Source organism: Glycine soja, chromosome 20, assembly GCF_004193775.1.
Source record: "Glycine soja cultivar W05 chromosome 20, ASM419377v2, whole genome shotgun sequence".
NCBI classification, from domain to species: domain Eukaryota; kingdom Viridiplantae; phylum Streptophyta; class Magnoliopsida; order Fabales; family Fabaceae; genus Glycine; species Glycine soja.
Window position 1 is genome coordinate 50,329,704 of NC_041021.1, and position 13,732 is coordinate 50,343,435.

Sequence of the window (13,732 nt, forward strand, 5' to 3'; positions counted from 1 at the left end):
ATTTGAATTTATTAAATTTATTTAAAATAAATGTTCTTAATAAAAATGTTGTTGATAATTTTCAAAACGTCGTATAGTCATAATTATATAGATATTTTTAACGTCGTATAGTCACGATTTTATGAACATTGATTAAAACAATTATTATGGTTGGCTTAAGGCTCAAGCAGCCTAAAGAAGGGCTTTAGACCCCCCAAAAAAAGTCCTAACTAATATATCTTAAAAAAATTATTGTAAAATTATATTTAAAAATAAATTTTAATTAAAATATTATAAGTATTTGTTAATCTTTTTGTCGGTATAGTAAGTAATAATTAATGAGCAACAACTCTTCACCAATCATTATTTTGTTTAGAAAAAAAAGATTTAATGATTAATAGTTAAAGAAATTCAAAAAATTTTCTGTTTATTGTTTATTGAAAAAAAAATGTTAAATGAAATTAATTACGAAAATTTAATTGATAATTTTATATCACAAAAAACCCGAAAATTTAATTTTAAATAAAACAATAATAATTTTAATAAACTATTCTATGAGTAAATAAAATGTCTCATTCTTAAATTTACTTTAAGTCTCTCAAGTCCTTAAACCACCTGCGACAATTATAATATTTGCATTGTACTTATAATGTTAACGATCTCTTGTCAGTAAATGATGAGGTCAAAATAATATATATATATATATATATATATATATATATAAATAAAAATGAGAAATATTATTTATCTTACAAGTTAATTTTAACGATTATTGAATTTATCATGTCACTAATTATGAGATAGTTATTGGACCACCTATATAAATGTTTAATCACTAGGCTGAAAAAATGAACATATGCTGTGCAATTAAGAAACAATTAATTAATATATTACTCGAAACCCATCGGCATAGGTTGTACAAAGTATTGCATTTTGTTGTACAAAGTGTTTCACTTGCTGTGCCAACAACAAATCCAAATCACTAAACGACATGTCAATTTGTAGCCAGATGACTTAGGGATTTAGAAATATCTAATGCTAACACCTAAAGACCACAGCAAAGAATTAGGATATGTTTGATTGACCGTTAAAAAATACTTTTTTGGATGCTAAACGTACTTCTAAAAAATAAATTTAGTTTCGTGACATAACAACCCTTAAAAATATGTTCACACATTGATATTTTGTTTGAAAACCCAGTTTTATAAAAACAAAACTTGGGTTATTTTTGTAAACTTAAGTTTAATTTAAACTAAAAGTTTACAGATTTTAATCCAAAAGTGAATCGGGTTAAATATCAAAGTTTGCCTTCAATAACTAGGCAACGATCTTGGGTGTTCTGTTTCAGACTAAAACATTGTGTTCGCAGAGGATCGACTTCAATGAACAACTCCTCGTTCTCGGTGTGAAGTGTTATATACTTGCATTCTAGAATATGTGTCTGCGTTTATCTTGTTGAGTGATGTAAATGTGATTTTCATTTGAGTGAGGTGAGTACGTTTTTCGTGTGTTTGTTTCGGTCAATGAATGGACATATAAAATGCAAGGGTGGAAAAAGGTAGTTGAGGCCTGAGACATAAAAGTAAGAGTTATGCACACATGCTAATCTTTTGATAATGAATTAGTTTGTTTAAGCTCTAAAAAAATTATTGAAAAAAACAAAAGAGTTTTTTGAAAATGTGATTTTTTAAGAAGCAAATCAGATTTGTTTTTTTAAAAAAATATTTTTGATAATGGATTAGTTTGTTTAAACTTTAAAAAAAAGTTTTTATAAAGATATGATTCTTTAATAAGCAAGTAGGATTTATTTAAAAAAACAGAAAACTATTATTTTAAAAAATAATTAATTCAGATAAACACTTTAAAACAATCTGAGAATTGCGTTTGATAAAAAAAGGTAGAATTATTTTAAAAAAGGGTTTTTTTTATTAAAAATAAGTTTAAACAAATAAACATACCTATTTGATTTCACTAATCAGAAAAGATTTTTCCGCGGGTTTGGTTATCTGATGCTTCAAGTTCAAGGGTGTTCCATAGGTCTGAAATATATTTTCATCACGAATTGTACATTATAATCTCGGTTACTGTAGTGTTGCATATATATTTTACATTTGTAGTTTGCTTGAGCCTTGAAGGTTAATTAGTGCTTAAAAATAATTGGAAGTAGCAGCAATTTTAATTTGTGCATTACTAACCTGGACTTTGATGTTGAATTGGCAAGGGCCAGAAAATGTGATTGGCTTGAGTAGATATATAATTCTTCTAAGGCACCAAAGTACAGCTCCCCCAGAACAACATGCTACTTGCCAAGCCTTCTTGAATCTTGAGTGCATGAAATAACCCACATAGCCATAATTAATAATTCAAACATTATCATTCTTTACATTTGAGAAGCACAATATTAACATATATACCTTACTAGCAAAGAATAAGATAAGAAACACTACAAAATTATGTCATATACCATAAGAAAAAAAAAAGACTAACCGTTAAACTTACTTCCATTGACGTAAATTCATATGATGAACATTAATTTAAGGGAAACATTTTTTTATAAGCTATCGGAAACATTAATTTTAACATTACTTTATAAATTAAAATTAAAATTTAATGACTTACAATATATAAAAAAAAAAAAATTGACCTTTGCATATACTTTATGATTTGTTGACCTGCTATGGCATTTTCTCTCTTAATAATTTGATTAAATTTATTTAAAAAGATATAAAATCAAACCAAGAGTAATCCGAGGAATTAATCGAATGAAAAAGACAGTCTCACGTATGAATGATATGATGGATCAAAGGTATTATTTTTTTCTTCATGATTTTTTCATCAAGGATTTTTGACCTATTTGTAAGAGTTAGGTGAGGTAAAATAAACAGATGTTTGGATTTTTCTAACACAATAACCAAACTAGTCAAACTGGGTGACGCCGGGCAATGCAACTAGGGAGAAAGGAAGAACAAGTCTTTTTTGTCACCTCACCTGATTGGAGCCAGCAACTATTGACTTCTACCTTAGGTGTCTTGGCTTTCAAGAAGAAAACTTTTGTATTTTATTTTAAGAAATTCATATTTTTACATTTTATTTATTTATTTTAAATCAAACACACCATCACGCCAGAGTCCGTCATGAAAAATCAAAATCATGATTCTTTTTATTTATTTCTTACAATAAAATAACGTACATCCATAAATTAATTTCTGATGCCAATACGTTTGAACTTTTTATTCGTTCAGCCTTTCCCACAGAGCAAACCCAGTTGGACTCAGAACTCGGAAAAATGAATACCAGGAGAGAGTGAAAATCTTAAAGCCATTCTGGCGATATGATATTGCATGTGCCTTTATTTGAGAAATCCAACACATAGTTATTATTTTAATAATTGAATGGAGTTTTTTTTAAAAAAAAGTTTAGTCTTTAGATACCCGAGTAAGTTTGTCCTTTCTCTTTACACAAACTTACTAAAAACTAGTGAGAGTAAGGAAATTGGTAAAAAAAAAAAAAAGAAAAAAGAATTGTATGTATACATTTGAAGTCAACTGATTACCTTTTAATCCTCAACAGCAACAAATGATGCACAGACTACTACTAATATACTATAGAAATTGTTTTTTTTTTATTTTTCTCGTGGGAAAAGTAGGTTGCGAATAATGCGATGGCTTTCCCATGAAAAGCATTAATGGTGGGGGTCGCCCTACAATTTTTTATTTTATCATTATATTCTTGCAGGTGCCAGCGAGTTAGGTGGGTAGGTGAGAAACAATAATATTAGTTTAAGATTCAATAAATTATATTTTTTAAAAAACTTTATATAATATATTAAACAATAATATGTATAAATTTATAAATATTCATAATATTAAAAACTAAATTTTACTTAAAGGGTCATAAGTCATAACATATAAAAAATAAATTATATATAATACATCAGAATATTTAGTTTTTGTTTTAAAAAAATCAATTTTCCATTTAGTTTGAGAGATAAATTATGTTTGTTTATTAAATAATTCTTTTTTCAATAATTCAAATAATATTAAAATTTCATCTTAAGTGAAGAGGATCTGTGCTCTCTAGATACATGCTATATGTATAGAAGATGTATGAAGTGTCTATATAAGTGATTGTGGTCTCATTCATTTGCAACAACACAAGCTGGGGTGTTAAATAGAAAAGAGGAGTTTGAGAATGGCAACGATCAGCGCGGTTCAGGTGGAGTTCCTGGAGTTTCCAGCGGTGGTTACTTCACCAGCCTCCGGCAAGACCTATTTCCTCGGCGGCGCAGGTTCAATTTCATTTAATTTCTGCATGCCTACCTCCAATTAAGTTTCTATGATAAGAAATTAAACAAAAGAATGAATTGAATTATGTATGTATATGCTTGTAGGGGAGAGAGGATTGACGATTGAGGGGAAGTTCATAAAGTTCACAGGCATAGGAGTATACTTGGAGGATAAGGCGGTGCCATCACTCGCCGCTAAGTGGAAGGGTAAAACTTCAGAGGAGTTAGTTCACACCCTCCACTTCTACAGGGATATCATTTCAGGTAAACCTACCTACCTACTTTCTCCATCTCTTCCTTTTTACTTTTTCTTAACATAACAAAATCAATAGAATTTTACTTCAGTATTTAATGTCAATTTTAAATGTTCATCTTTATTGTATGAAACTTTAATTTTAGTTGGATAATAACAGTAAACCAAGTAATTAAAGAATTGTATTTAAGTATTGTTCCAAAATATATAATTAACATTTTTATTTATTTCAAAAACTATTTTTCTCTTTTTCTTGATGGATAAATATATAAAATATTTAAGGATTGAATACATATAAGAACATTATTAAAAAAGACAATAAATGATATTATTTTTTTCTTTTAAAAAATAAACTGATGAAGTATTCCATACAGCAAAAGGCATGCTGATTATTATAATATTATAGACATATATAGTAACATGCCATGTCCACTCCGACACTATGTGATAGTGAGTGAATTAGGATCCATTTGATTTAAAGGAATAAAAGAGGCGTGAAAATGAATTAATTTGAGATAAAAGAAATATAAAATATTTCAATTAAGATAGTATAGAGATGTAAGACACACGCTAATATCTAAAACTTTAATCTCAAATACACTTAATTATAAATAAACCAAATTGCCTTAATGTTTGGTGAAGTGATTCATTTGTACGTAAGGTTGGACCTATAGGAAAAGATAGCATATAACATGGCTAAAAATTAATAATAAATTTGTGGGTTTTATTCTTTATTTGCTTTATTTTAGCTTTTATAAATTTTAAAAATTCTAAAAATAATTGTATCATTATCTATTGACATGTGACGTGTATTTAGATAAAACATTATATATCCTTATCATGTTATTAATATTAAATATTTATGGATTTTATCAATAACTAAATTTCGTTGAGAGACTGAATGATTATCTTTAGTAAAAAAATTTACTTTTAATCATATTTTTTTATTATAAGACTCGAATTCGAAACTTTATTTAAAGAGATCGAATCCAATATCATGAACCAACAATGGCTTATTATTTACATATAATTCATATGAGAATGATGGTTAAGATAACATGTTTAAATATATGTTACGTCAGAATTAAATGATTAATATAGATCATTAAAAAAATAAATCTATGAAGATGAAAAATTAACAATGGGAAGTTGTCTTGTTGTAAATTTTGTTAGGGCCGTTTGAAAAGCTAATTAGAGGGTCGAAGATTCTGCCATTGGCTGGCGCTGAATACTCAAAGAAGGTGATGGAAAACTGCGTGGCACACATGAAGTCTGTTGGGACTTACGGTGATGCTGAAGCCGCAGCCATTGAAAAGTTTGCTGAAGCCTTCAAGAATGTGAATTTTGCACCTGGTGCCTCTGTTTTCTACAGACAATCACCTGATGGAATCTTGGGGGTCAGTTGCTTGTTTTAGTTAATGAAATTAATATGTTTGCCTTGTCCTGTTCCACTAATATAAATTAATGTGCGTGCGTGTGTGTCTTACAGCTTAGTTTCTCTGAAGATGCAACAATACCAGAAAAGGAGGCTGCAGTGATAGAGAACAAGGCTGTATCAGCGGCGGTCTTGGAGACCATGATTGGTGAACATGCTGTTTCCCCTGACTTAAAACGCAGTTTGGCTTCTCGATTGCCTGCGGTATTGAGCCACGGCATTATAGTCTGAGAAATGAGAAGGATCAACTTTACCTTTTTCAAATATTCTTGTTTTTCTCCTTTCTTTCTTGTCGCTTGTCATGTATTTCTACTGTTTTATTAAATAATAAAATTGAGTTCTGTTAGAGTTGGTGAAACGAACATAATTTTTTCTTCTAAATTGATGAATGATAATAAAATTTAAATTAGTATTCAAAAAATATATATATAAGGTATTTTATAATTTTTGAATGTAAAGTTGTAATTGAAGTCATAAATTTGTTTAGACTTTGTATTCAAAAGTCCTAGAGTATCTGATATTTTTTTGGTACCAATCTAAATTTTATCTCAGAAAAAAAATTACACCGTTATAATCATTTATCATAAAAAATTTATCGTTTATAATAGTTTGTTCTAATAAATATGTACCCTATTTGTACCAGGATAACAATTGATATAAGAGAAATAAGATGCATGCCGAAAAAAACAGAGAAATAAGAAAAATGTCCGAAAGGAAATTTATGCAAAATGCTTGAAAAGGTTTTGGCATAAAGTAAAACTGATAAAAAAGCATTTGAACTTTTTGAGAAAAAAAAAAGGAGTCATGAATCTATCTTTTCGATTTCTCATTTATTTATCGAAAAGGAATTAATTTGTTTTAAATTAATTAAACTTATTTTAAGTATAAATATAAATGTTTTAAAAAAATTGATAAATTTCACATTTAAAATTTATATTATTTACCTCATTTTTATTTTTAAAAAAGCACTAATTTTATAAGAACTAAAAATAATAATTTTGATTAAATCAAATAAACTTTTTTATAGAGAGCAATATCAAATCTCGCTTATTTTATAACGAATACAAACTTAAACATAAAATCAATTTCACAACCTAAATCTAAAACAAATTGCTTTTTGTAAGGTAAAAACCAAGAAAATTATTAAACTTTGATTAAAAAAATCACCAAGAAGGTGAATTAACAATCATGGAGTTATCTCAGTTTAATAGTAATATCAAATTCGAGTATTGATTATACAATTTTATTAAATTCTCGAAAAAAAATATTATACATAATAATTTTACTTAACTAGATCATCACAATTATCTCAGATGAAAAAATACATATAATTTTTTAAAATGTTATATATTATAGTTAGGATCAACATTTAACATTCAAAGTTAATTTTTTAAGGTGAAATCAACATGCAGTTAGTAGTATTTTTTTTGTTGGGAAAAATGTAAATTATATTAAACTCAAAATGATACAACAATAAACAGGGCATAAAATCAAAAGTCTTCCCAATACAAGAAGACTTATATCAAGATGTTAAAACAAATGCAACAGGTGCGTTTGTCTATACATAAGAAACTTAATCTTGCTAATAACCTCTATTACAGAAAATTGATAATCTTCAAAAATCAGCTTGTTCCTAGACAGCTAGATGCAGTGGATTGTAATTGCTATAATTAGACGACAACGTAATTTTTCTTGAATACCTGATGTGAATCTGCCCCTAATTAAATAGTCAGTAATGCGTTGTAAAGAAGTGAAACGCCTACGGAAAGGAGTCAAATCACGAATATGAGCCCAAACTTGAAGATATTTCCTGCAAGAAAAGAACAAACGAGCATTTGACTCAGTCTCATTTGAACATAAAGGGCAGAGGGAACCCTTGTTAAAAAAAGCAACTTTGTCAAGAGTAAGCAGCCAGTTCCTTTTAGCAAGCCACAAAATGAAAGACATCTTAGGAGGGATTGCTGGGCTCCATATAACAGAACACCAACTAACAGTAGGCCCGACACCTCTAATGTATTCATAGACTTTACCAACAAGCAATTGTTTATTGGTTCTCCAAGATTGAATCCTCTTTTTGGCCTCTTCCGTACTTAGCTCTTTGGAGATAATAAAGTTCCTTATTTGAATGATTTTCTTCATCAAAACTGAATCTGATTAAGAAGTATTGTAATTCCACACATCGCTCCCTCTGAAATAGTAATGGTGAACCCACCGAACCCATAGAGAATCTTTCTTACAATGAAAGACCCACAGGGGAAAGAAGCGCAAGGTTCTAGTCCTTAAGATTAAAAAGGCCTAAACCTACTTCTTTTTTCGGAGAACAAACTACTGACCAAGCAACCAAGGGCTTGTTTTTGCCAATATCCACTTTGCCCCACAGAAAATTACGGCACGAAGCGTTGATCTGATCTAGAACAGATTGCGGTAAAGGAAAAATTCTCATCCAGAAATTCATAGTTCCGTGAATAACTACTCTGATCAACTCTAACATACCTGCATAAAATAAAGACTTCTTGCTTCATCCCTGAATCAGGTCAATAATCTTGAAAAGCAAAGGAGCATAATGACATACATTTAATCTAGATGATAAAAGGGGAGCACCTAAGTATCTAAAAGGGAAGTCACCCAAGCTAAATCCAGTAAACTGCTGAATATGAGAAAACTCATAAGACCTAATACCAACTGAGTATATGATAGATTTATGAGAACTAATGGAAAATCCTGAAACCCTACAAATTATTCACCTACCCAAAACAATATTTAAAAGGAAAATACTATAACGTGATCCGTGAGTGATCCGTGAGTCTTGCCATTTTAAATCATTTTAAGAAAGACAAATGGTCAACGTTGGTGTTCGTGCGTGCCATATTATATTTTTTTTAATAAAATGTTATTGCAAGCTCAAGTGTGACCTGGCTCCTATAACAGTTGAAATGCCTTCTTTATAAACCATCTTACTTCTTCATCCTCTTCAACAAATTAAAACAAAACAGTCTCCATTTGACACAGTCCTAGTGGTGTACTACTTATTATGGCCACACCAGCATCCATCACTAATGTCACTGTGGAGTTCCTTCAATTCCCCGCACTGGTGACACCTCCTGGCTCTACCAAATCCTATTTCCTTGGCGGCGCAGGTTCTTAAATACTTTCATTATCCTTTGTTACTATCCTTAAATTATTTGCATGCATATTTGGAAAAAAAAAATATGTCTACCTTATTTTTTTAATATAAAGGTTACCATCTAAGCTAAAAATTTTCGATGCTTTTGCTAAGTACTGAAACTTGCAAGTTTTAAGAGCGTTGCTGGAGACACAAATTTGAGTATAGAATGAAAAAATAAAACTTGTAAAAAGGATTCATATGCATATGTTTATTATGCTGTAGTTTTTTTTTTTCTTTTACTTAAACAATTTACTTTTGTAGGGGTGAGAGGGTTGAATATTCAAGAAGAATTTGTGAAGTTCACGGGAATAGGTGTTTATTTGGAAGACAAGGCCGTGTCATCACTCGCTGCCAAATGGAAGGGCAAGAGTGCAGCTGAATTGCTCGACTCCCTTGACTTCTACAGAGATATCATCAAAGGTACTAAGCTTTTATAAAATTAACACGTTTCCACACCTTAAACCTAATTATAACTTCTAGTACTAATTATTACATGATAAATAAGTTTATATTAGCTTTCTTACTCTAATCTAATGGACTTTTTGCATGAGTAATTAATGTGGCTGTCATTTTCTAAGCATAGAATATGGTATCTCCTTTTACTATGAAAATTATATATTGGTTGGAATTTAAATAATTTCTTTGCATGCCTTGAAGATCTGATAACTTAGACAGCTGGATTTTGTCTTTTTTTTTTATAATGGGATTTTGTCTTGTATAGCTAAAATTCAATTAAAAAAAAACAACATTTTTCTTTAGGATACTTAGACAACTACTAATATTGTTTGATACATTCAATTCTGGGTATAAACTCAACTCAATTATTATATACTTCGGATCGAAATTCTTTCTCTCTCTTCTTTCTTATATTTCTTTAATCAAGTGGTAACTATTCAATATGTTGTCGTTTTCCCCTCATAATAAATTAAAACTTTTCTTAGTTGTTAATTTCTTTTATAGTTGAGGTAACAGGGAAAAATAAGAATATGAACAAGAAAATTTGAATCCCAATTTCAACCACTATTTTCTTGTGGCTGTAGGCGTACTATTCAATTGTTGCCACTTTCATTCAATATTGTTCAATGAAATATGACTGTGTTTATTAATTAGGCCCCTTTGAGAAGTTAATTCGAGGGTCAAAGTTAAGAACATTGGATGGTCGTGAATACGTAAGGAAGGTATCAGAGAACTGTGTGGCACATATGCAATCTGTTGGGACTTACAGTGATGAGGAGGAAAAAGCTATTGAGGAATTTAGAAATGCTTTCAAGGATCAAAATTTCCCACCAGGCTCCACTGTTTTCTACAAACAATCACCCACTGGAACATTGGGGGTTAGTATAATCACCAATTGCATCTGAAATTGAAGACTAGGAAGCTGCACTGCACATATATTATATATAGTTTAATTTTCTCCGTGGCAGCATGTTTTATATATTTTCACAAGTTTGATTAATTTTGTACAAATGCAGCTTAGTTTCTCGAAAGATGAGACAATACCAGAACATGAGCATGCAGTGATAGACAACAAGCCACTTTCGGAGGCAGTGCTGGAGACTATGATCGGAGAGATTCCTGTTTCCCCTGCTTTGAAAGAGAGTTTGGCTACAAGGTTTCATCAGTTCTTCAAAGAGTTAGAGGCCAATCCCAACATTGAAAACTGAGAGTTGCAGCAGTTGCCAACTATCTTTAGAAGACCTTGGAAACAAGAAGAAGAACAGCAAAAATTTGAAGAGACATCTAAATAATGTAACCCCCCCCTCCCCGCAGTTATGTGTGCACTTTGGTGGATTTGTACCCCATTTAATAAACGAGCAAACCAGTTATTGCTAATCATTTTAGTGTGCGTTACTTATCAAAATAAGAGAAGATGTTTGCATAAAAAAAAATTAAAATTAAGATGATCGTATTTAAATATAAGCTGTAGCCATTTCAATTAGAGGGTCAAAACTTACTCATTTTTCCATTCCCAATCCTACTGATCAGATTAGCATCTAAATAATTCCAACCACTGGAGATGCATTTCCAAAAGTTTGAAGCATTGTGTTTTGGAGAGACAATTGGTTTACCAGAGGAATCACACTTATATTTGGATTTGATGATGGTCTAGAGATTAAGTTTCAGGCAGCCTTCGTAAGCATGGCAAAATTGGTATCTCTAGCTTTTCTTTTCAATCCTAGACCACCAGCACACTTGATCCCATGAGAGTGGGTGCAGGTAGTGTTTTACCATTAGGTTGATCCACCCAAAGAAAAGAGGGGCACTGTTTATCCAAATAATCACAAAGAGCCTTTGGAATATATGAACCTGCTAGAGTAGGTTAAGGTGCCTGTTTGTATTTACGTTTGTTTCAAAATTATCGTTGCAAGTCAATTTTATCGATTTCCATTCAAACACACCAATTGACATTTTCTTAACTTGTTGTAACGGGGTGTCAAGCTAAGGTGACTTATTTTTTTTAAAAAAAGAAAAACTAATTTGTGGTAGGTTAAGTCTAGGGACCACTTTTCCCCTGCTTCCCGTGTTCTTTTTTCTTTTCCCCGATGAAAATGTATAAGCGTAAATGTCAAACGAATGAGAAATAAGATTTAATAATAAAATAAAAACAAGTACCCATGAAAATGACCAAGACCTTAGTCATGCCATGTGCTTATTTATTATTTTATATTATTTTCATGCACACTTGATGGAGCGTGTTTGATTAATTCTAAAATAAGCAAACAGTTAAGTAATGTAATTAGTTGCTTCAATTCCCAACGAAAAATCAAATACAGCAGTTCAGTACTTAGACATGGACAGTAAGAACAACACAATAATGTTGCTAGAAGTTTAGCACTTAGAAAAACTGTAATTTGCCCTTTATTTATTAGTAGCACAGTACTGAAAGTCACAGCAGAGTGGTAAGGGATTTTGATCTTGGGTTGATGATATAATGAGTTCACTTATGAGATTGAGGGTCACAAACCCCAGGCTCTTTGAATAAGTGAGATAATCTGGAGGCCAAACTCTGTTTTGCTGCAGGGGAAACGCCATTCTTACCTATCATTGACTCCAACACAGCCTCTGAGAGTAGTTTATTCTCTATAACAGCACTCGTAACTTCTGGAATGGTTTCATCACCAGAGAAACTTATCTGTTTTCATTACATTTACATGTATTAAAAAATTGAAACAAAAAAGTACTAGTTTTATTAGAATAGAATAAACATGGCATATGATGCATGAGTAAGACTAACCGTTAATGATCCATTGGGTGAGACAGTGAAAAGGATAGAGGAGCCTGGTGGGAATGTTAGGTCTTTGAAAACAGAAAGAAACTTGTCTATTGCTTCGGCTTCTGAATCTGTATAAATCCCAAGAGACCTCCAAATGGCCACACAATTTTCTGCCACTTTCTCTGAGTATTGCTGCCCCGTCAAGGGTTTGATCATTGTCACCTGCATAAATTTCTCGAATGGACCTGCATGCATGTTACAATCTCAATCTCAAAACATTGTTTTTTTATATATATAGTTTTACATCAATAACAAAACTCAATTCAACATCTTTAGTTAAACTAAAACAACCCTCACGAAAGTTAATGCATATGCTGGTGGTACATAATGTGACATATGATGCGGAAAAAGTGGTGAGTTAGTTATTTAGTTACCTGTAACGATATCTGAGAAGAATTGGTCGGATTCCGTTAACTGGTGAGTAGACTTGGTTTTCCACTTAACGGAGAGGAAGGAAAGGGCGTCGTATTGGAGGTAAATGCAGATGGCAGTGAATTTAACGAAAGCGTGATGAATTTGGAGGCCCCTGACGCCGGCGCCGGCGAGGAAGAAGGTGTTGGGGGAGCAGGGAGGCTTCACGGTGGGAGGGAATGTCACGTTCTCCACAGTTACAGAGGTTACGGACGGAAATGCCATTGCCATTGTTATTGAATGTGATGTGAATTTGAGAAACGTTTGGTTCCAAATTTAAGGAGTGGAGAATGGAGGTTGGTAATGGTAGGGGGTAGGTACTGGAATTGGAATTGAAAGGTGGCGCCCTCGCCAACGTTCATCCTCACCCAGCAGTCAATGCAATCCTAACCTTTCCAAATGTTAGCTTTCTGTCTTTTTCTTAACTATGTTAGCTTTGTGTGTCATAACTGTTGTGTAAAAACAAAAATAATAAGTTTTTTTTTAAAAAAAAAATACTATTTTAGCTTTATGATGAAGGATTAATTATGTTTCTATCAGCTTTTAAAATTTGTTAAGTTCTTATTTTTATTCTCAAAATAAAAAGTTGATCAATGTTAGTCTTTAACGTTTCTGTCTCTCAATATTATTTTTAGTTTCCACCATTAAATGTCAATATTAAATTATGAATGATTATTAATTTTATTATTATCTAATTAGGCCAAAAAAATACTTATCTAAACATGTTAAACAATGGTATTAAGTGGATATTTTTACATGTGTTTGCTGATTTGAAATAAATGTGAGTTTGATTAATTATAAATTAAAAATGTGAAAATGAGTTCGGCAAGGCATGTCGACTTTCCTTGTCCAACCTATCAAAACAATTTGGGTTGGATTTCACATTTCAAGGACTTAGTGAATTACCATTTGTTGGACTCTAGTTAGAT

The 13,732-nt window shown here is 31.1% G+C and overlaps 3 protein-coding genes across 3 annotated transcripts; 2 read left to right on the top strand and 1 right to left on the bottom strand.

Annotated features, from left to right (window-relative positions):
- The first annotated feature begins 3,939 nt into the window (after positions 1-3,939).
- Positions 3,940-6,310, top strand: LOC114403739 (chalcone--flavonone isomerase 1A). Its single transcript, XM_028366875.1, has 4 exons — positions 3,940-4,267; positions 4,370-4,528; positions 5,691-5,914; positions 6,007-6,310. Exons 1-4 carry the CDS (start codon positions 4,171-4,173, stop codon positions 6,181-6,183), a joined length of 657 nt encoding a protein of 218 aa, XP_028222676.1. The 5' UTR covers positions 3,940-4,170; the 3' UTR covers positions 6,184-6,310.
- A 2,600-nt stretch (positions 6,311-8,910) lies between these two features.
- LOC114403004 (chalcone--flavonone isomerase 1B-1) lies at positions 8,911-11,017 on the top strand. Its single transcript, XM_028365711.1, has 4 exons — positions 8,911-9,089; positions 9,380-9,538; positions 10,229-10,452; positions 10,591-11,017. The coding sequence occupies exons 1-4, from the start codon at positions 8,984-8,986 to the stop codon at positions 10,780-10,782; spliced, it is 681 nt and encodes a 226-aa protein (XP_028221512.1). The 5' UTR covers positions 8,911-8,983; the 3' UTR covers positions 10,783-11,017.
- An 830-nt stretch (positions 11,018-11,847) lies between these two features.
- Positions 11,848-13,081, bottom strand: LOC114403003 (chalcone--flavonone isomerase 2-A). Its single transcript, XM_028365710.1, has 3 exons — positions 12,767-13,081; positions 12,354-12,577; positions 11,848-12,251 (listed from the first exon to the last, which is right to left on the bottom strand). The coding sequence occupies exons 1-3, from the start codon at positions 13,032-13,034 to the stop codon at positions 12,057-12,059; spliced, it is 687 nt and encodes a 228-aa protein (XP_028221511.1). The 5' UTR covers positions 13,035-13,081; the 3' UTR covers positions 11,848-12,056.
- Between the last annotated feature and the right edge of the window lie 651 nt (positions 13,082-13,732).